This window comes from Mytilus galloprovincialis, chromosome 9 (genome assembly GCF_965363235.1).
Source record: "Mytilus galloprovincialis chromosome 9, xbMytGall1.hap1.1, whole genome shotgun sequence".
Lineage (NCBI taxonomy): Eukaryota > Metazoa > Mollusca > Bivalvia > Mytilida > Mytilidae > Mytilus > Mytilus galloprovincialis.
In genome coordinates, this window is record NC_134846.1 from 6,487,620 (window position 1) to 6,512,799 (window position 25,180).

The following is a 25,180-nucleotide window of genomic DNA, read 5'->3' on the forward strand; positions in this document are numbered from 1 at the left end:
CGTGCATGCATGTGTACGCTAAATAAAATGACCTTCAAACTGGACACTGGATATTATCCGAACGTAACACATATATTGTCAGTCAAGAAATCAAGCATCTTCATAATGTCAGTTTCAGAGAATGTTTTGTCTGAATCAGAATAATCCTTTAAGAACTAGGATTTATCCCTCCATAAGTTAAGATACTTGTATCTACGTTGGCCCTTTTTTTTAAACAAAGCAATACCAACTTATATTTTAGTTTGGAATGTGGAATACATGTAAATGATTTCTTTTATCAAACATTTCCTACTCAAATAAAGATCATGGACGTTTTTACATAGGAATATGGATGACATACGTATACATGTAAATTCAAAAGAAAATTTGTCTGAGGACATAAGTTACTGACATCGAACCAATTATGCATGTAAATCCTGTAACCAAGGACTTTTTATGCTAGTAATATGTGTTTGCCCAGACTATTTGTTCCAGAACAAAATCATCGCTATAAAACCAGGTTTAATCCACCATTTTCTACATTTGAAAATGCCTGTACCAAGTCAGGAATATGACAGCTCTTGTCGATTCGGTTTTGGTGTGTTTTGTTATATATATAATTTGAGTTTACCATGTGATTATTGACTTTCCGATTGGATTTTCCTGTGAGTTCAGTATTTTTGTCATTTTACTTTTTACATATCGTCTCTTCACTTCAAAGTGTGGTAAAAATAGATTATTACATATAAGTTTCTACTTTTCAGCGATCCCCCCTTAATGTTGGTAGTAAACATAATTGTATTTCACCATTGCTTTCTAACTTTGCAAAATTACTCTTGAATTTTAATGCAATTTATATTGCACATTAAGCGAAGAAACAACCCCAACTATAAGAGTTAACAAGAATTACATATCTCCGTTAAACTTTTATTAAAGTTATATTTTTCTGAAATACAGTTTATACATGTAACTCTATTGTGGTCAGTTTCTAAACTACACAGCTGAAGAATTAAAAAAAAAACATACGACACACAAGAAAAGATCTACCACACATTCAAAACAATAACAATCATCAATATTTTCAGCTACTTCGATTAACATTTAAAAATAAACAAAACAGCTTATTAATACAAAGTCTCTCCAAAGTCACACAAAAGTGAGAAAAGAAATAATAAAGTAAAACATGCAAGTAATATTTTTGTTATATATTGTAACAATATGATTACAGAACAGAAAAATAGCTATGCGTCATTTGACTTCCTAAAACGGAATGATAATGTGCTAAATGTGGTTCGAGTAAAATATTTATAGATAGTTACAACTTCAGACAGGTTAAGTTATTGTAATAAAGTCAGAGTTTGTCATCTTTACATTATAGTTCAATTAAATGACTATCTTCGTACGAATTATCAATTGAAATGCCTTAAAAGGGACAAAAATGATATAAAAATTATAACATTATCGCTATGAATACTTTTCAACTACAGATAATGGAAACACTTCTTTATAAATTGCGTTTATCCAAAAGGGCTTTCCGCATTTTCCCTCATCAGGACCGTACATTTCAAATATCATATAAATAACATATTCTTAAACGCCCATTGAATCTTTAGACATGATAAATCTGATCGGGAGCAAATTCTAAATCATTATGGATAATTCACATCACTAATCTGTTATTAATTCTAACATACTACATTGTACTATTAAGCATTTGAATATGCTATTTATATATTGAATATTCGTATACTGTCCAGCGTAAATATCACGACGCACGTCAAACGGGAATCTTTACAAGTTGATGCCTATTGCACTCACGTTTAGGGATATTTCTTCATGAGACACGTCTCATATAAAGTTCTTTTGGAACACTTGTTTTTTAAAACAAAACAAAAACTTAAGTCACGAAAGTAAAACAGCATACACACTATCACTGCATATCATTTGTTATGCTCTCGAAAGGTTGACCATCTCTTGCCGTGCCCCTCATCTTTTTCTGAAAATACAAAAGAAATAGTACATAATATATAAAAATCAGATAACAAAATATCAATTGATATAAATAAGCGCACGAAAATGTTTTCCAGAGGCTGAGTCAGATTATTATTTTTAGCAGTCCAAAAGTTACGCAGACATAATAAATGATATTGATAACATTAACGGTACCAACTTTCCTGTAATTAACAGTCAGACAGACAGCAACCCAATTATTATATTATAAATCTAAATTCGAGTTGAGAAGGCAGTGTTTGTCTCTACTCTGTATGGTGAATATGAAGGGAGTATCTATAAAAAAGAGCAACTGTACATAAATCTCCAGTTAGACCACGCAATGACTAAGCAGTAGTTTCTGATATTACTGGTCAGCTGACCACAAGAGACCAGCCATGGCAGTAACGGTTCATTTTCGGGGGTGTAAAATTTCGTCGTTTTCATTGGATAAGATATACGAAATATTTTAGCAGTTATTATTTTGGCGGATTGAAAACTTTTATCAATACCTTTGTATGTGTACTTTAAATTTGCGGAATTTATTTAGGCGATTTTGTTCTATATCCGCGAAAATAAGCGAAAATTTACTGCCAGCGAAAATAACCCACTATACCGTAGTTTAACTTCCACCAACTGTCTAAATCACAAATTGACAATATTTCAGAATATTTTTGAAAATGACGTCGTTTACGAATGCTTGTACTAAGTCAGGAATATGACAGTTGTTGTCCATTCGTTTGATGTGTTTTATCTTTTGATTTTGCCATTTGAGTACTAATAGGGACTTTCTGTTTGAATTTTCCTAGGAGTTCAGAATTATTTTGATTTTACTTTTTACATGTTTTTAGGTCTTATTTTGTAACATGAATCTTACATCATATCATAGTTATACCTTATTTCTTATATAATTTTACTAAATGATGCAACTTTTACTATGTAACGATACCAACTACTTAAAATGTATTCGTACTTTGACCTGTAATGGTTTACTTTCATAAACTTTTACTTGGATGGAAAGTTGTCTCATTGGCACTCATACTACATCTACTTATATCTATTGTTTGTTTGTTTTCGTCTATGTACCTGACGACATATTTAGCAAACTAGGTTGCTTAAATATATCTATATTTAAATCTGGGCGATAAATATTTATCAGTGCCGAAAATCGAAGTACCCGGAAAGAACTATAATTCCTTGTCAATTTAGATCGGATTCAAGCGTTGTTTAAAACACATCATTATATAGCATGATGTAACCCTTCCGGAGCTCCTGATGTCACCCCCAGTTTTTGGTGGAGTTCTTGTTGCTAAGTTTTTAATTTTCTATGTTGTGTCTTCTTTACTATTATTTGTCCGTTTGTCTTTTAAATTTTGGCAATGGCGTTGTCAGTTTGTTTTCTGTCTATGAGTTCGACTCTCCCTCTGGTATCTTTCGTCCCTATTTTTTCAAAAAGTATTGATCAATTTTCAGAAAATACCATTCTTCAACCTAGACCAAGCAACGAATTTGTACGAGAATGAGAAAAACAAAAGGTAAAGCGTTTTGCAGTGAAAAGTAATAATTTCATTCCAGAATATTTTTATAGTGATTTGTATAAAGCCGCGGAAACTGCTTGTCTTTATGATCAACTGTATCACTCGCTATGCAAATCTATTTTCGCTAAAATCGCGTATTAAGTATGTTATGATTAGTTTCATAATTCCATGTGTTAAAATAGACGAAGACGAATTTTCGAGACGTTGATGATATATATTAAAATGTTTTCAATACGTGCACGTGATAACAGACAAGGATTTGTACGTGAAATTTGTTATATTTTCGCAATTATTTATTTCACTTATACATATCTGAATAATCATAAATACTGACCTCAAACCTCTTTTCAAAGCAGATGTCGAAAATCAGAAGCCCAATGCTAATCAAGATACCAAGTAAAAGCAATATAAATAGACTCCCGATTTTATCGATAGATATCCCATCAGTCCTAAAAAAAAGTCCTGCCTGGAACTTCTTGTCCTCAAAGGAAGTGACGTACTTGATGTAATTGTCATCAAAATCGGTGTCACATTGATTTTTGTACCATTTACCAACCAGCTCTTCAAGAATACCATTTTCCTTCAGTGATACCAAAGCAACATCTAAATCATGACACGCTTTTGATTCCAATCCACACGCAAAGGAGTAAGACCCACGATATTTTGAATGGTGTACGAGTACTAGGTCACAAGGAGGTTTTCCAGACTCTGTACGTGCATAAAGTTCCTCCGTGATAAAAACATAGTCACCTTCACTATCACGAACCCGTTTTACTCCCTCAGCTACGGTCTTTGGCATCTGATCTTTAGTTTTCTTTAATTGTTTTCCAATCGCTTCGTCTGTCTTGTCTTTGGCTTTTAATGTGAAATATCGATATGTCATGCTGTTGTAAGGAACTCCATATTCGACTTCTGATTGAATGGGCAAATCTTCGAACGAATGAATTGGTGTTTCTAGGAGTTCATCGTCTCCACTACGGAAGACGACAGCAAGGGAAGTTATGTATGAGGCAAAGATCAGGATAACAAATATACACCAAAAACATGTCAGCATCTTTGCAGAACGAGATGTACACGTTGATGGACTAAAACTGCCTGCAAGAATAAATAAAAAAAGAAAAAAAAATGTCAGATTTTGGAATTCTCGGAATATCTTTATCTTTATTAAACAGAAAAATACTAATTAATGTTCTATGAAAAGTATTTTAGTAGATTTCGGAATGTCTAGGAATATCTTTATCTTTAAATACAACAGAAAACTATCAATTAATGTTCTCTGCAAAGTATTGTAGCCAAAAGATAAAGGCAACAGTAGCATACATGTGTTCAAAGGTCATAAATCGATTGAGAGAAAACACATCCGGGTTACAAACTAAAGTCGTAGTTCAGGATAGTCACTTATGGCCTACATTGGTCAAAGTCTAAAACGTTATCGTTCATCTTTTCTCGTTTTCGTTTTCCAATATGAAAAAGAAAAAAACTAATCGTATCTTCTGATGGATATTCTGCAAAAAGAATGATTCTAATTCATGGCCATTCATTTTCCTGACAGCGTTTTATCACAAACAAATTTCGGGTGATAGAATATGAACAAGTACGCTACGTACGGAATTGCCGATTATGATTTATCTGCAAATCAATAAATTACAATCTGCATTAAATCGATTGAGAGAAAACTCATCCGGGTTACAAATTAAAGTCGTAGTTCAGAATAGTCACTTCTCATATGCAACTATTTCAGTCATAATTACGTTCGATAACTCTACAAGTTACTGGTTTAATTAGGATTATGTAAAATTTACTGGTTACCCGATAAATGATTTAAAGAAAATTAAACAATATATTTATTTCACCTCGGCCATTTAATATCCATTCGAGGTCTTTTTTTATAAATATAAAATAATATCGTAATGAATTTCATCGGACAACACTAATCTTCATTGGTATTATTATTATTTATCATATATAGGTATTGTCAAAACTTACATCGTGATTAGGTGCCATGTTTGTGTTCGATCTTTGATCACGTTGATGTTATGACTTAATTAGTAATTCCTTATCTAGCTATTCCCTTGGCTATCACTATAGTGACTATAACATGTCATATTTAATTGCAATGTAAACAGTGAAATTAAATTGAATTATGTGCATGTACAAAATAAGTGTCGTACATCGTCCACGTTTGAAAATTATTTGGTCGCCATTTTTTTCAAAATTTTATAAAATAAACAGATATAACAGCTTTATCAAAAGGAACCAATGCTTGATTCTATGCTGCTTTAAGGTAAGACAATGACTGAAAACGCGAGCATCCAACGGTATTTTGATTTTCAATGTAACAATCTTACAAAATATATTTTTACCAAGTCGTCCCACGCTGTCAATGAGGTCGCCATCTTGAAAAATAATACCAGATTTTCTGAAAATGACTGATTTTCAAATCAATTTGGAAGGGACATAATAAAAAATTAAACTATTGCATATACGATATTTCAAATATTTATGAATAAAGTAATAAGCACATATTCCCACAATTATACCATCTGTTTTGTTTAAATCGCAATTTTAGGTTTAACACGACAGAAAATCCAATATTTATCGAAGTTGGATGATTAACAGTGTGAACTTATCGAGACAAGAAGACCTCTATCCGGCAAGAGTGGAATGAAGGTGTGTGTGTTTGAAGAGTGAAGACGTGAATCTGACTTATATATTCGAAAGTTTTTTGTGTTTACCTTTTGTTACATTGTGTTACATTGTGTTATTTTGTACATACAAAGTCGTTATATCTTTGCATTAATATTTATTTTAAAAGCCCACAATTAAATAGGGTTTTAGTGAATATCCACTGACGATACCTGTCAGAAAATTTTGACGCCATTTTTTCTTAATTTTTTTTTCAGAGGCGCGAATTTCAAACAGTCTTTAAAACCAATAAAAGATTTTATTAAAGCTTTTTCATTCACATTATACGTAATTGCAAATAAACTTTTTTAATATACTGATATATAATAAATTGCTAAATTGTATTTAAGGCTGGAACCATTTCACAGAGATTGCCCAAAATTAATATCAGATTTACTGCTTCCAGTGCTTATATACAATATTTAGCTTGCATATATAGTAGTATAGTGCCATAATTATATCAATATAGTGCTTGACATATATATCTAACATTGAACTAATCCAGAACCACTAACTCCTACTTCATATATGTCACTGAATAAACTTCACAAACAGCGTAGCAAGCCAGAAATATCTCCATCAAATACAAGAGCTTATAATCCAGTGCTTTTATCAGATAGTAAAGGAATCAAGTTAAAAAATAAAGTATTTTCAGACCATCCTGTTACTCAACATATTCAATGGTGGTGTAAAGGTGGTGAAACTTTTCAAAACCGTTACGACTGGCTGAAAGCAAACTTAAGCAGCAAGCTAACAACAACAGGCAATATTTGGTTATATGTTTGGTTAGGTACTTGTAACCTCACACGAAAAGACGGCCGTTATATATCCATAAGATCCACTGAAAACTCTACAGTAGACAAATGCGTAGAATATATTGAGAAAATAATCAAGTTAATAAAAGAATATCCAAACAACAAAATCTCAATTCTCGAAATTCCTGTATATTCTATATCCAAGTACAACAAATCACTAAGACACTCATCCCCGGAAAAATTTGAAAGTCAGGACAAACAATTAGAGGAACAAATCCATACTCTAAACAGCTACATAAGAAACATCAACAAAGCACTAGGAGTATACAATCTACAATTTACTACCGACATTCAAAATCACAGAAAAGTTAAAGCTCATAAACATCTTGAAAACCGCAACTACTTCAATTTTGAACTTTACAGTGACGGATTACATCCTGGTCATACATTAGCTAGATACTGGTTACGAAAAAATAGTAACCAAATGAGTAGAGACTGTTGGAAATAATTTATCAACCTTATCATAGAAAAAAAATAGCTATCAACCTAAAGTGAATATATATACTTATACTAAACATAAGCTATACTGTTATCCATCCTTATATTCACTATTTAGAAATTGAAACAATAAACACTAGCTATTTTTATCCGTGATAATACCAAGCATCTCAACTTCAAATCAGTCAACACGGGTATTTTCCGAGCTATACTGATAAACCTCATATTTCTCTTTGAAAATTAAAAAAAAAAAATTTAACCACTAGCTAATCGTCTTTGAATATACTGATTATACTGAACATTGTCACAGCAATCAACATAGATATTTTCTAGACTATACTGATAAACAATCACAATTCTTATATAGAAAATTGGATCAATAAATACTAGCTACTTGTCTGCGTCAATAAACTGAATACTTCATAACAGTCAGCACGGGTTTTTTCCGAGCTATACTGAACAACGTCATAACAGTCAGCACGGGTATTTTCCGAGCTATACTGTTAAAATACCTTCAATAACTATCTAGAAATTGAAACAAAAAACGCTAGCTCTTGTGATAATTCAAATATACTGACCATCTTCATATCAGTCAGCACGGGTTTTATTTCCGAGCTATACTGAATATCATCTCATCAGTCAGCACGGGTATTTTCCGAGCTATACTGAACCTCTACACATCAGTCAGCACGGGTTTTTCTGAGCTATACTGATAAAGCAACTTAAATCACAGAAAAAGAAAATAGCACTAATATGGAAATAACAACATATGGAAATAACAACATTTGAAGACAATGGGAAGAAAACATTGCGTAAAAGCCAACGTAATTCAAGAACCAACCTTACAAGATCAAGCTTAAGTCCACAAAAAACTCCAAACTTAGTAAACATGGTTAATGAAACATCTAAACCTTACAAGCTCAATGCTGATAAAGCACTAGAAAAGAAACGCTCAAATTGCAATACAGAACATCTGCAAACTATAATGAAACAAAATGGTAATTTCAGGATGTACATGAGCACAGCAGCATATGAATTAACAAAAGCAAAGCTCCCCGTTATCCTTAAGAGCTACACAGACAATGAATGTCTTGCTATTACTATACACAGAGGGCTTGTCATGAATATTGCTGAAGTAGACACTAGATTTCGTGTTCTTAACCAACTAAAAACGGGAAAGCCAGGAAAACAGCTTAAATTCACAATCAATTGCTACCATACAAGCACTTCCCTTCTTGTTAATGGATCAAAGCTGAATTTATTCATTGAAAACATCTTGCCCAAATTAAAAGAAGCAATAAACGCAAATTGTAGCAACCTTAATGAGCTTAACTACAGAATTGAAAATTCAATTGTTCGAAACATACAACAGTGTCAAACAGAGCACCAACAAATTGCTGCTAAAATTCCACAATCAACTACTAAAACCAAAGAATGTGAACAATCTTACCAAATAGTAGCTAATACAAATGATAGCATACAAACAGAAATGGAAAATATAGATATCTGTCCAGTTTGTCAAAAACAGGCCGATGATGACACCATTGAATGTGAAGAATGTAATGACTGGCTACATTTTGAATGTGTAGGACTTACAAAAACCCAAGTCCAAAAAATAGATCATAGCATACCATATATATGTAAACAATGCATAGAGAACCAGCTGTATCAACTTCCAAAAGACATGGATAATACCATAGATGTCTCTATACAACAACAGAGCGTTGAACAAGAAACTAATCAAAACTCCACTCCCCAGTCAGCACGGGTTTTTCCGAGCTACACTGGAACTGATAATGACAGCGCAAACCTCCCCCCAATGGTTAAATCAATAACTGGAATTACGCCAAGCGAAGCAACCACATCACATCTGGCACATGCTTTTCCAAATTGCACTGGTTCAACAAATGATATTTCATGTACTGATATCCATCCAATAACTAAATCCATAGCTGAAACTACGCAACAAACAGAAGAAGATTTCAACAAACAGGTCTCCAGTCAGTCAGCACGGGTTTATCCGAGCTATACTGACATGACAACCTCTACAGAACAGCAAAATGAGCAGTTAGTACAGATAACTAATACATCCAACCTTGTTCCAAATGTGCAAGAAAAAGTTACTGCCAAACTAACAAAAGCTACCAAGAATACTGGTCCTAATCAAAGGCAACAATCAAAAGCCATGGATTCATCTCAAAGAAGTTATGTAAAAGATCTAGAAAGGAAATTAAAAGATCGAGATAGAACAATAGAAATTATGGAAAAGAGGCTATCTCAGCTAGAACAAAGAGATCAAAGATCACCCTTGAACAACTAAGAACAGAACTATGGAAACACCTGCCATACAAACAATGGGTGTAGCTCAAACAACAATAGCTGCCAAATTCAACAAATTATGAACAATGTAAAAATGCTTGAGTTCCAGCTTACTCAACATATGTGTATGAATACAGCACTGACTACACAAATGGCAATGCAACTGCAGCAAAGTATACTCCTAAAACAGGCAACATGCCCACCTACAATGCCACTGCCTGCACAATACCAGCAATACAATCATGGAATGTATACAGTGAATCCATCAACAGGGACATATATTCCCCCTTCATTTCATATACCACCGCCATTGCCTATTTTCAGACCACACCAGTTCATGAACCATCAAATGGGTCAACCCACACCAACAATGTTGCAACAACACCCGCCATTTCATCATCAAATACATGTACCATCCTTCATCCAACCTCCAAACCAAAGACCTCAGTATCAGAATATTAACCATCCGAGTGGTCCAGGAATACCACCACCAACATATTTGCAAAGTGGCTTCAATATAAATCCTCCAAATAGACAATCAAACCAAGCTCAGAACAAAGAATCATCTGTACTTCACCAATATTCTATGGACTCGTCCCAGACAGAAAAGGATAACCATGAAGATAAGTCCACAGCTAATATAGATATGCCACAAAAAGATGATCTGGATCTCACAAGCAAGAATTGACAGAAACTAACAAGGGAGCAAGACCAAAGATAATAAAAAAAACTCCCCAACAAAGAAACAAAGGAAAGAAAGCAATCAAAACAACTAGATTTAAGAGTGGCTATTAAACACATAGAAGAACAATCAGTGGATCAAAATCGCCAACCGAACCATCATTTTTTAGAAATTCCAAGCCTCAAGAAAATCCACCAATTCTAGACCCAATACAAATCGAAAACAACCCTACCAGAATATAGACGTCATAACTTGTAACATTGAGGGTATAAAGGCAAATATGAAATTTCTAGAACATTTATCTCAGAAACATGCATTTATCTGTCTGCAGGAACACTGGCTTTGGACTTTTGAAAAGGACTACATTGATAAACATATACCAGGCATGATGAATCATAGTCGATGTCACGATGTTAACGATCCAATACCAAACTTTCAAATACCAAGAGGAAGAGGGGGTGTTGCAATTCTTTGGCCATCCTCCTTAGATTCTCATGTGAAAAAGCTAGAAGACGGAAACGAACGAATAATAGCTATAGAAATTCAAACTAGGAATAAAGCTACCTGTCTAGTGAATGCGTACATGCCAACAAAAAAATCCAACTCTGACGTAGACTATCAAGCTCACTTAGACATTTTACAGGCTATTATGGATAAATATGAAGATACACATACGATCGTATTCTGTGGTGATATGAATGGTACCTTAATGAAGGAAAGAAACAATAGTCCCGATAAGAAGCTTACTAAATTTATCCAATCCAACAAATTGAACGTACATCAGGAGATGATCACAAATTCAACGCCAACCTTCTACCATAATGACGGCAAATCAACTTCACAAATAGACTATATATTTTCAAACAACGACGTTATAAGCACTGCCATGGTAATGCAACAAGATCCTATTAACTCATCATCACATCTGCTGGTCATAGCAAATTTAACAAAAAGATTAAAGACAGAAGTGAAAAAAGGAAAGAAAAGCCACACCACTTATAAACTTTTATGGAAAAAAACTGACAAGAAAGAATACAAAAACAACAAGATGATTACAGCTTATAACTGGAACGACTCTGATGTGAACGAAAAAGTAAGCCAACTTACCTCCATTCTTCACAAACCAGCAGACAAAAAAGGGTAAAGATTTAACTCAAGCTACAAATTACAGAGGCATAACAGTTACATCTGCTCATGGGAAAGTATACGAGTACGTGCTGATCTAAAAGGAAGGTTTAAAGAATATCAATCAATCAAACCTACAATTCGGCTTTACTGAAAGACTCTCACCTACTATGGCGGCACTGATATTATCAGAAGTATACTCAGAAATCAATGGAAAAGATTTATTATTCATAACAACATTAGACAGTCAAAAAGCATTTGATGTAGTCAATCATCAAATCTTGCTAGACAAACTCTACTATCTAGGAGTAGATATTGAATATTGTGATGTTATTGAGGATATGTACAATGGTGTCACATCAACCGTGAAATGGCAAGGAGACACAAGTCTCTCGTTTAGTATTGATCAGGGAGTAAGACAGGGTGGAATCCTATCTTCACATCTATACAAACAATACATCAATGAATTACTCTCTCAACTAGAAACACATAACATGGGCATATCTATAGGGAATACTTATGCAGGCTGTCCTAGCTGTGCAGATGATATTGTACATCTCTCAAACGACCAAAATGAAATGCAAGAAATGCTCAACACGGTGTATGATTACTCAAGCGACCATAGATTCTTAATCCATCCAGTAAAAAGCAATACAATAGTTAAAAGTGTCAACAAAAGAACTAGTGAAAGAATACAACAATCAACAGAAAATTTTACTTTAGGCGATAACATTATGGAATTTAAATCAGAAACAACACATCTAGGTCTTAAAAGAACAACATCTGAGGAAACTGAAATTAATATCAATGACAGGATATCACTAGCACGAAGAACTCTGTACTCTCTGATCAAGAATGGCGTTCATGGTACAAATGGACTCAACCCAAGAACTTCATGCAGGATTTACCAAGTATACGTCATTCCACGTCTTCTATATGGCTTAGAAACTTTAAATCTCCAAAACAAGGACACAGTAGCACTATGCAGTTTTCATCTTAGCACTCTGAAGCATATCCAATCACTTCCAAATAGAACAGCTACATCAGCAGTCTACTTGCTTCTTGGAGCGCTGCCAATAACTGCTGAACTCCACAAAAGACAGTTGAGTCTGTTACACTCAATAGCAATGAGTCACAATAATTCAAAACGTAAAATTGCATGGAGGCAACATACAGCAGGTCGACCAAATAGCTTCTTCAAAAGAATAAATGACATACTGGACATGTATCAACTCCCATCATTCAACGAAATAATGAATCAACATTACAACAAGCTTGACTGGAAAAACATCGTACGAACAGCTATTTCATCTCACTGGACAGTCAAACTAAAAGCAGATTGTGAAGAAAAATCAACACTCAACTTGCTATCAAAAAGAAACCTGAATATTGGACAAACTCACAACGTATGGGATACAATATCGAGCTCCGTCAAAGATGTTAGAAAAGCAGCGACAAAAGTACGCATGTTAACTGGAACGTACATGCTTCAAACCTTAAAAGCAAAATTCAATCAAGCAGAGATAGATCCTACCTGCCCAATATGTAAGATTGAAGCTGAAGATCTTCAACACCTTCTAACAAGTTGCCCAGCGTATAGACACATTCGAAAATCGCACTTTCAACAGATAAAAGAATATATTGTTAGCAAAATTGGAAGTAGTATATGGACAATCAATTTCAATAGCAAATTGGCTATCACGGAATTATTGATAGACTGTCAAAGCTTTGTTGAAAGGAATATTCTTCCGAATGACAAACTGATAATAAGAACAATAGAAATGAAATCAAGGGACTACTGCCACCTAATTCACATGAAAAGAATGAACATTACTAATGCCTAGCTGGTGCGTGGAGTTAGAGGTATATCTCTGTGTAAGGTCAAGCCAGTGTCATTTCAAAAAACTTAAAAGTAATACAGCATTCGAACATTATTAAACTAATCAAAATAATACTTCTATAACATCAAAGTCATGATTTCAGTTTATATAAATTTTCATCTTATAAGAAAACTTAGATACTTTATTCTTACACTAAAAGTACATGATAATTATACTATATCTTGGCAGTTTAAATTAACGTTAAGCCTAATTAAATAATGTAACTCAACATCCAAATTAGTCATGCTTATGTTTTATATTGCATTGAAAAGCACCTGTTTAAATTTATGAGTCTGCGAACATGTAATTTATTTAGTATATCTCTTGCCAATTTGATACTACATTACTTTAAAAGTCCCTATATTAATGCTTATATATAAATTCACGACTTGTTGTAAATACACTGGTTTTTATGGTGGAGGATGCTGTTCATTCATATTTTACAGAGGATTTATTGTGTGTTTTAATGTACATATACTGTTAACATTTATCGGTCTCATCCGAGTGCTCCTAAACAGGAGGGAATTACGAAAGAAGAAGAAGAAGAAGAAGAAGAAGAAGAAGAAGAAGAAGAAGAAGAAGAAGAAGAAGAAGAAGAAGAAGAAGAAGAAGACAAATTTTCAAAAGCATTTCGAAGGGAGAAGACCAAAATTTAAACTTTTTCAAAAGGCGTAAATGTATTTCTAAATATATGAGGAATTACTATATATTCCAACCCAACACTTTTTGTATCATGAACTTAAAGAACTTTATTTTAACGATTCTTGAAAGCCACTGTGCATTTCTATACATTTTACTTGGGCTTAGTACGGGTGATGTGTGACGTCGTCAAAGTCACGTGATGACTGCTATAGTTGGATATGTCGCCTACATTGGTCCAAAGTCATTTTCCGGTTCGCCCGTTCGCCCGTTTGTCCCGCTTCAGGTTAAAGTTTTTGGACGGGGTATGCCAAAATCAGATTTTTACACCATTTTCACGGTTCAATGGACATAGAATATGAAAGTGTGCATGGGGCATCTGTGTTCTATGGACACACTCTTGTTTACGCAGTATATATTTGACGATGTCCGTAGTCTTTCGGAACACCGGATGTTATTCGGAATACATCTGTTCTTTCTATGGCCACCTTTCATATATACATGCGCAATGGCTTATTATTTGACCTGTAGAATCAGCATTAACATCTTAAAGTTGCTATAGAGATATGTTACATATGATGCGAAATTTATTATGACGCAAGCTACTTTAATAAGCATTTGAATACTTACTTGAACGCAATTACAAACGAAAATCTACCTCACATATATGCGTAATTACCTTAATTAGAGCTTAGAGCTATTATATCTAATAGTATGATTAGAGTCAAACGTTGAAAATCCCGAGTTGAAACCAGCTGTGTTTAGAATGTTTGATACAAAATAAGATTTTATGTAAGTAATGCTATTAATTGATATTCGAAACGAGATTTGTTAATATTAAAATCTATACAAGCATTTCATTTAAGATTTCGAGTCTAGGGAAGATGTACAAACGTCATTGAATAGATGTAAAAAAACGAGGATTTAAAAAAAAATGTTTATTAAAAATAACGGTCAAATTAATTATGAAAGTACATTTCCGTTTTTATTTTCATAAAATTTGCAAATTGAAATACAGTTATTTTCTGGATTTAGATATTGAACATAATTTCCTAGTTAAATTAAAACAAGAAAGTCATATATAAACCTCCTTGATAAAAACAATCAGATCTGGATCCTTTTCATTATAAAAATGTGATTAAGTAGATTTCAAATGTGAAGAAAAAAAACTGAAATCTAAATTTAAAACATATTTAAAAAAAAATACATTTGACCATGCAGATCAAGATGCAAGAAATAATACTTCAATCATTGAAATAACGAATTAAATATGCCGCTAAACGACCGTTAAACTAAAAATGAACCATGCATGCAATTTTAGCAGACTTAAAAGAGTCAGCGAAAAGATATCAAATGTCTTTTAATAGAAGCCAAGTGATGACAGACGCAGGCAGAATTTAGATTATCTTACTATATATTCCTGTAGTAATTAAGGCTCTTCAAAATGTATGTCAAAATAAAAATAAATAATTATAATTTCTTGAAGACGATCAGATGATGATTTTTCGGTTTTAATATATTAATATTTTGAGCCATCTCACTGATCTGACAGTAAGCTACACAGTACCCAGTATAAAACTATCCATTAGGAGAGAAAAAAGCAACTTCTGTTTAATTTTAATATTTAGATTATTCTAATAGATCTGTCAAATGTCAGAGGGAATATCTTTTTAAATGTTTGTAGGATACCAATGAGATATATCTTCATCAAGACACAATGAAGTCAAAGTAAGCAATTATAGGTTATAATACAGACTTCAACAAAGAGGCTTGGCTCACAAATTTGGATAGCATCTTACTAAGGGTTCCAAAACACTGTTATAAAACAATTTAAACAGAAAAAAAACCAAAATAATCTAATTTAACTTCAAACTAGAATCAAAATGCAAATATGTACCGCTGCACCAAAACTAGAGGCTCTTAAGAGCCTGTGTCGCTCACCTTGGTCTATGTGCATATAAACCAAAGGACACAGATGGATTCATGACAAAATTGTGATGGTGATGTGTTTGTAGATCTTACTTTACTGAACATTCTTGCTACTTACAATTTTCTCTATCTATTATGAACTTTGCCCTTTAGCAAAAAGGAAAATATTTTGTAAAAAATTAACAAAAATTTACCATGATATTAATGAAAATTGTTAAAAATTGCCTATAAATGGCAATAACTCCTTAAGGGGTCAACTGCCAATTTAGGTCATTATAACTTATCTGTAGATCTGTCTTTGCAGAACATTATTGCTGTTTACAGTTTATCTCTATCTATAATAGTATTCAAGATAATAACCAAAAACGGCAAAATTTCCTTAAAAATTACCAATTGGGGGACAGCAACCCAACAACCAGTTGTCAAATTTATCTGAAAATTTCAGGGCAGATACATATTGACTTGATAAACATTTTAACCAATTGTCAAATTTTGTCTTAATGCTTTGGTTTCAGAGTTATTAGCAAAAATCTACATTTCACCCCTATGTTCTATTTTTAGCCATGGTGGCCATTTTGGTTAGTTGGCTGGGTCACCGCACACATTTTTTAAACTAGATACCCTAATAATGATTGTGGGATAAGTTTGGTTAGATTTGGCTCAGTAGTTTCAGAGGAGAAGATTGTTGTAAAAGATTACAAAAATTTACGAAAAAATGGTAAAAATTGACTATAAAGAGTAATAACTCATTAAAAGGTCACTTGACCATTTTGGGCATGTTGACTTATTTGTAGATCTTACTTTGCTAAACATTATTGCTGTTTACAGCTAATCTCTATCTATAATAATAATCATTATAATAACCAAAAAGGGTAAAAAATTCTTAAAATGACTAATTCAGGGGCAGAAATCCAACAACCGGTTGTCCTATTCATCTAAATATTTCTGGGCAGATAGATCTTGACTTGAAAAACACTTTATCCCCATGTCAGATTTGCTCTTAATGCTTTGGTTTTTGAGTTCTAAGCTAAAATCTACATTATACCCCTATGTTCTATTTTTAGCCATGGCGGCCATCATGGTTGGTTGGCCGGTTCACCGGACACACTCTTCAAACTAGATACCCCAATGATGATTGTGGCCAAGTTTGGTTTAACTTGGCCAAGTAGTTACAGAGGGAAGATTGTTTTGTAAAAGTTAACGACGACGACGTACAACGAACGACGGACGATGGACGCCAAGTGATAAGAAAAGCACACTTGGCCCCTTTGGGCCAGGTGAGCTAAAAAGATAACCACTAAACAACATGCTTCTGACTTAGGACATGTGCTTATGAAGACACCTGGTTTAAAATAATTTACATGCATACCATAAAGACAGTAGTATAACTTTACCATGTTAAAGACACCCTTTAAAAGTTAATGAAAAAAAGTGTTCAGATAAAAAAAAATGTGAAGAGGATATAGTGCAATTCAAATAACATATATTTACAACTAAACTTGAAGGCCTTTTTTTCATGACTCACAATTTAAAATATAAGAAAACATCAAAATAAAAAGCGACATTCGGAAAATATCTTCAAAGCGAGTTCAATGTTTTTAAGAAGTGTTTGTTTTTAACAAAAGAGGTGTGTCTAAAACTTTTAAGTGCACAAAGCATACAACTTGCCAATGCTTACTACCCTAAGCATCATAAAACCCTTTGCATTTGTACTTTAACCTAAAAACTAACTGTTCTCGAAAAAAAACCCACTAGTCCCTTAGAATGGAACATCCAGTGGGTGACTTAACATGTTGTTTTTCGGAGGAGAGAGACAAAGTGTTCTTTATAACAAGAATATTTCACTCTACATTGAACAGAAGCTACTTAAAGTAAATAATCAATGTCAGTTTCTATAATTCTTATACTGCGGATTTATATATTTTCGTGGGTACTAATTTTCTTGGACTAAGAAAAACTTGCATATTTATGGATATTTAATTTAGTGGCTTAGCAGAATTTGTACAAATTCCTTCAAAAAACTTGTAATACGTTGAACACTTAAATTCGTGGTTCCCTTGAACCCACGAAATCCGCGAAAATTAGTATCCAAAGAAAATGAATGAATTCACATAGTCCGAGATAACTCTGACGTCCAACGGCTGTTTTGCCAGACAAGCTGTCCCACTGACCCAGCTTATCTTGCAACACAGTCGATGGACGTCAGAGTAATCTCTGACTAGAATGTGTGTCTCATTGGGGTATTAGCGTGACGCGGGATTGCCGATTTTTTGTAAGCGTGACACGTGAAAGTCAAATTATTGTGGCGTGAAAACGGGAAGTGAGGTCTTGCGGGACCCGGGAAATGACAAAAAAAATGAGAATTGCTTACGTACATAGTGTAAGCGGGATACGGGAATCTGACAAAACAGTAAGCGGGATCCGGCCGGGATCGGAACCCCCCAATGAGACCCCCTAGAATCCACAGTACAACAACAATAATATAAAACAACACATCTATATTAAATAATTATCTAATGTTCTATGCCAAACCAGTATTTGGGTTTACGATTGAATTTCTTTTTTTAAAGAAAGCAACTTGTTATCAATGTTCCAATTAATCCTGGAAACTAAGACGAAATTTAAACGGCAACAATTGGGTGTGTTTAATCAGTGAAGTATTATAAGTGTCTAGCCAATTAAAAGCAAAATTATGTTATATTATTACAGTTGATTGATGAAAACGCGTTATACTAAGTCTGTAAAATCATTCTGTAGATCCATTGACAACTATTGTAAATTACTAACGGTTTGTTTGTTAAGAATTTCAATGTTGCTTTTTTTATTTCGCTAAAATGGCCAAATTTTAAAATCATCAAAAACGTCTATTTACTGACATTACCTTTTTCGCTTAAAATCTTATCCCATATTGGTACACTACTTGTACTTCAGAAAAAAAAACTTCACCCATCATCATCTCTCAATTAACTACTGATGTTTAGTATAATAGTCCCAGAGGATATCATATATACATAGTCTGGATAAACACTTATCTCTCCAACAACGTTATGACAGCGTAAACGGTAATTAACAAGAGGCTCTCAAGAGCCTGAATCGCTCACCTGGTAAACAATGCCTTATTGAACATATTGAACCATGCCAGGCAAACATCTACAGCTAACAATTCTTGCGCCTGTCCCAAGTCAGGAGCCTCTGGCCTTTGTTAGTCTTGTATTATTTTAATTTTAGTTTCTTGTGTACAATTTGGAAATTAGTATGGCGTTCATTATCACTGGACTAGTATATATTTGTTTAGGGGCCAGCTGAAGGACGCCTCCGGGTGCGGGAATTTCTCGCTACATTGAAGACCTGTTGATGACCCTCTGCTGTTGTTTTTTATTTGGGCGGGTTGTTGTCTCTTTGACACATTCCCCATTTCCATTCTCAATTTTATTCAAGATTACAAATATATATGACTTACTGTTTATAAGGGGCAAGGGGCTCCAATAACAGCAAAACAGTTAAATGATTTCATTAATAACAGTTAGGCATGGACCATTTAACTTGTAGGGGGACATGGTTTTTTTTCTGGTCAGAATATTTTCTATTTTTTGGAAGTAGCAAAACAAATTATTTTTTTTGCAAATTGCAAATTGAAAATTTCAGGACAGGTAGACCTTGACCTAATAAATATTTTAACTTCTAGTCTTATTTGCTCTAAATGCTGGAATTCTGCATTTTACCCTGTGTTCTATTTTTAGCCATGACGGCCATGTTTTTAGACAAAATAGAAAATAAAACACAAACTTTATTTTATACACCCTACTGATCATTCAGTTGAAGTTTGGTTGAATTTGGTTGAGTAGTTTTAGAGGAGAAGATTTTTTAAAGTTAGCAAATATGATGAACAAATTGTGAAAAAATTATCATTAAAGGACAATAACCCCTTAAGGGGTCAATTGACAAATTTGGTCATATTAACCTATTTGTAGATCTTACTTTGCTGATCATTTTTGCTGTTTACAGTTTATCTTCATCTATAATAATATTCAAGATAATGACCAAAAACTGCAAAATTTCCTTAAAATTACCAATTAAGTGGCAGCAACCCAACAATGGCTTGTTTGATTCATCTGAATATTTCTGGGCTGATAGATCTTGACCTAATGAACAATTTTACCCCATGTCAGATTTGCTCTAAGTGCTTCCGTTTTTGAGATATAAGCTAAAAACTGCATTTGACCCCTATGTTCTATTTTAAGTAACGGCGGCCATGTTTTTTGACGGATCAAAAATCGAAGCACACACTTGTGCAGGATAATCTAAGGAACAATCGTTTTAAGTTTCATTCAAATCCATTCAGTAGTTTCAGAGGAGAAGACGTTTGAAAAATTGTTAACGACGACAGACGACGACGACGACGACGGACGCCAAGTGATGAGAAAAGCTCACGTGGCCTTTTAGGCCAGGTGAGCTAATAATATATTAGATCATCAATTAACCATTAGGTACGCAGGTAGTCCTAGAAAAAAACACTCAGATGTATTCCGAAAAGACTTCCGGGGTTCCGAAAGACTACGGAGGTCGTCCAATATACAATGCAGGGGTTTACGCAATTATAGTCAAAATGTTCATTTTTATGAAATGAATATTGAGTTATAAAGCATCTCTGACACTTAACAAATATAAGAACATTGAAACTCTCAAAATTTATGCTTGCCGCCAATTCTTTTTTCTCATTTTTTTGTCTATGAAAAAAAATATTGCTCATGATACAACAAATACCAACCTTGAAAACAAAATCTGTAAAACATGACGGGAAATCCACGAGTAATGTTCTTCTTAATGCTATCAGTGCCATCCTCTTCCATTGGATCAAACCTGATAAAGAAATAATGATGAATAATTTAATAAAGTATCAGCGTTTGAACGTCTTATCCATATTCAGCGAGAGAATGTATGTCCGATATTGCTTGCGATGCAATTTCTCGTTTCGTTTTTATTTCCAAAGGACAAAGTAACTTGGCAATGATTACCGTACTCATAGAAATAATTACTGATATATACTGTACCTGTTTATACAAATTTGCTTGAAGTCTGATGTTCAAAGATATTACTCTTGATCAATAATGATATTGCAACCTCACCGAGACAATGCAGTTACAAACATTTGATTAATAAATAATTTTGTTATTTCTGAACAAGATAACGACAGAATGGCATATATATCTGATTTTTTTGCAATAAGGTGGTAGGAGATTGAAAATATCTCTCAATAATACAGAATCATACAGATGGTAATCTAGGTTTATTAAATGAATATTTGGGAAAATTGTCCCGAGTAGAATTTTATATTGCACGAGCTTGCGAGTGCAATATATGTTCTACGAGAAACAAGTTTCCCGAATATTCATGCAATAACCCTTTTATTGTATAGCAATATAATATTTGAAAGTAAAAATTGGTTTAAACTAAGTGTTTGTCATTGATGACGTCATGAATTTTGAAGATTTATTGCACTAGAGCAATATTAGAATTCATTGCACGCTAACTTTTGGTTACTTTTTGTGGGAAATGTTATATTGCAATAATATATCCATATTTAATATCTTACAGAAAAGAATTATTTTTATTTAAGTATTTTCCTCAAATACCAGAATCGCATGATTTTACGTAATTAAAACATCATGATAAAATAAATGTAAATCACCACCTCCCTCGCAAAATAAAATTGTCTTCAACTAAAACAAGCATCACATAAAGTCCAGTAGAAAATATTTCAAATTTTAGGACAAAGCCAAATTAGTTTTATTTATATAACAATGAACTAAAATGGTATGTTTATTCTGCAAAGGAGGTTTACGGGGTTTAAAGGTTTGGCAGAAGAAATTGTCAGTTTCGGAATCTAAAGCATCATGGGCAATTTTATTGTTCGTACCCCAAAATGAAAATAATGTCATGTCATTGGTTAAATTTCCATTGTTTATGATATTTTTAACCAACAGGACGTTTTGGTGTACACTTTTGAAAATATTACCCAGAATGCATTAGATTCTGAAACGGCGAATTGGATAGGGTGCGTGTGATTTTTACTTGCAACAGGTCACCTACTGTACATGCGCTATTCAACGAGCAGATAGCATGGAAATCATTATCGACTCCTAGGAGTCGATATTAAGAATTGATCGATGGACAGTCAGTGCGTGAATTTTTCTTGCTACCTGATTGGAAGATATTACGAGACGTGAATAATCAAAGTTTATTGATTGGTTAGGACAATGCAAACCTAGTAAATGTCCTTCAATTCCGTAGAGTATCGGATTTGTCCTCTCTATTTTAGAAATTAGATTTTGCCTGGTCATTAAGGGAAAACGGTAGTATTTAATTTTCCCAGCATTAGGTTGGCCTTTTGTGTACCCAAGGCAGGTGAAGGAAGTCAAATTAGGAGCGCTGTGATTGGATGTAAGGGTACAATATATTTTTTATTTATCTATGAATAACTGCAGTGTGTATATTTACAATATAAATTTTAAAACCTATTGAAATATTTTCTAGAGAATTATTCGAAAAGACTTGCAAAATTTCATAAATTTGGTGCAAAATGACGGTGGGCATGGATAACATAAACAAGCTCCGTTGGAAGTTGGTCATGATACTATTTGGCTTTAATTTTTAAAACAGAGTTATAAAGTACTAACACAACATATAACTGTTTTATCCAGGTTTTTATCTTAAAAAGTGGTAAATTTAGAAAATGTTAACATTGTCGCCTATGGCAGAATAAATAGTACCGTTTTCCCTATACTGAAGATAGCAAGGGAAATCAAAGTCACTCAAACTTCAATTCTTTTATACTATTTTGAAGCTTTTGATTAGTACATTTGATTTTTATCACAAAGAATAGAAATTTTTCACTGAGACCAATACTGTGTTGAGAAAAGTGCTGAGTCATCATGATAGGTCAAATTGATTCGTAATGATATAAAACTTTATTCTAGGATATCAATATTAACTATATTGTGTAAAATGCACCATATTATAGTTCTTTTGTATTTGATTTCACCTTTCGCAATGATTTTTTCAATTGGAAACACCAGAATTCAAGTCGCGACAAATATTTTTTACTGAACTGTTTGCCTTTTTTGCTGCGTAATTCCCTAAATGTATAACTTGGGTATTTCTGTAAACATAATCTATAAATATGGGAAATTGTCTGGTTTAGTTTGTACTGTTTATGGAATTAGGCAATATTTGGTCACATTGAAAGCATTTTCAGTGTTAGAATTGTTCATCTAAGAAAAAAAGAGGCCCACTTGAGGCTAAATTTACATAGAATTTATACTCTCCTGGGTAAAGAATAGTTCACATTCTTGATAATGCATGCAGCAAATATTTCAAAAGTGCTTCATTTTGTAGTTTCTTTCTTTTATTATATCAGACATAAATAATTTTTCATTTCCTACTGTTTGCAAGGACTTTTGTTGGAAATTAATTCTCCCAAGGGACATAATTCAGCTTTTTCATTGATTAATACAGGCAACAAAGGCAACTTTACAGCTGAGTAGTTTGCATATTTAATGTTTAAAGTGTCTAATATCTTTGTTTTCATCATCTCAAGACAGAATAATAGATTTTATAACAAGCTCTAAAATTTTTAACCACAATATGGCATATACTAAAGCATGGAATGGAGATTAGTATGAAAAATCTTGAATTTGTGCATTTCTTGTAAATTTTTGATAAAATGAATACAAATTGAATGGAACTGTCCATTTTATCTGTTTAAATGGAACTATTTATCATTCTTTTTAAATAAGATAAGATATGATTGGATACAGGTTGTTTATTAAGGCTTTTCTGAAAGAAGTAGAGAATGAGGTAAACCAGCATGTAGGGGTGGGCACATAAAATGATCTATGTTTCTTTAAGTACTGGGGACATACAAGTATTTATTATAGCCAAGGTTTTCACAATAGCCCAGTATTGCATTAATAATGTCATAAGAATTCTTTATATCTTTTATGTCACAGTATACTGAAGATAGCAAGGGAAATCAAAGTCACTCAAACTTCAATTCTTTTATACTATTTTGAAGCTTTTGATTAGTACATTTGATTTTTATCACAAAGAATAGAAATTTTTCACTGAGACCAATACTGTGTTGAGAAAAGTGCTGAGTCATCATGATAGGTCAAATTGATTCGTAATGATATAAAACTTTATTCTAGGATATCAATATTAACTATATTGTGTAAAATGCACCATATTATAGTTCTTTTGTATTTGATTTCACCTTTCGCAATGATTTTTTCAATTGGAAACACCAGAATTCAAGTCGCGACAAATATTTTTTACTGAACTGTTTGCCTTTTTTGCTGCGTAATTCCCTAAATGTATAACTTGGGTATTTCTGTAAACATAATCTATAAATATGGGAAATTGTCTGGTTTAGTTTGTACTGTTTATGGAATTAGGCAATATTTGGTCACATTGAAAGCATTTTCAGTGTTAGAATTGTTCATCTAAGAAAAAAAGAGGCCCACTTGAGGCTAAATTTACATAGAATTTATACTCTCCTGGGTAAAGAATAGTTCACATTCTTGATAATGCATGCAGCAAATATTTCAAAAGTGCTTCATTTTGTAGTTTCTTTCTTTTATTATATCAGACATAAATAATTTTTCATTTCCTACTGTTTGCAAGGACTTTTGTTGGAAATTAATTCTCCCAAGGGACATAATTCAGCTTTTTCATTGATTAATACAGGCAACAAAGGCAACTTTACAGCTGAGTAGTTTGCATATTTAATGTTTAAAGTGTCTAATATCTTTGTTTTCATCATCTCAAGACAGAATAATAGATTTTATAACAAGCTCTAAAATTTTTAACCACAATATGGCATATACTAAAGCATGGAATGGAGATTAGTATGAAAAATCTTGAATTTGTGCATTTCTTGTAAATTTTTGATAAAATGAATACAAATTGAATGGAACTGTCCATTTTATCTGTTTAAATGGAACTATTTATCATTCTTTTTAAATAAGATAAGATATGATTGGATACAGGTTGTTTATTAAGGCTTTTCTGAAAGAAGTAGAGAATGAGGTAAACCAGCATGTAGGGGTGGGCACATAAAATGATCTATGTTTCTTTAAGTACTGGGGACATACAAGTATTTAT

The 25,180-nt window shown here is 33.1% G+C and overlaps 1 protein-coding gene across 2 annotated transcripts in view; it reads right to left on the bottom strand.

Annotated features, from left to right (window-relative positions):
- Positions 1 to 1,169: 1,169 nt before the first annotated feature.
- LOC143044324 (glutamate receptor U1-like) overlaps positions 1,170 to 25,180 on the bottom strand; it is a 41,000-nt gene continuing 16,989 nt past the window's right edge. For both annotated transcript variants that reach the window (XM_076216270.1, XM_076216271.1), the window contains 3 exons: positions 20,787 to 20,878; positions 3,841 to 4,601; positions 1,170 to 1,975 (listed from right to left, as the gene is read on the bottom strand). In XM_076216270.1, coding sequence (XP_076072385.1) covers positions 1,910 to 1,975; positions 3,841 to 4,601; positions 20,787 to 20,878 — 919 coding nt within the window. In that variant the 3' untranslated portion in view covers positions 1,170 to 1,909. The remainder of the gene's footprint in view (positions 1,976 to 3,840; positions 4,602 to 20,786; positions 20,879 to 25,180) is intronic.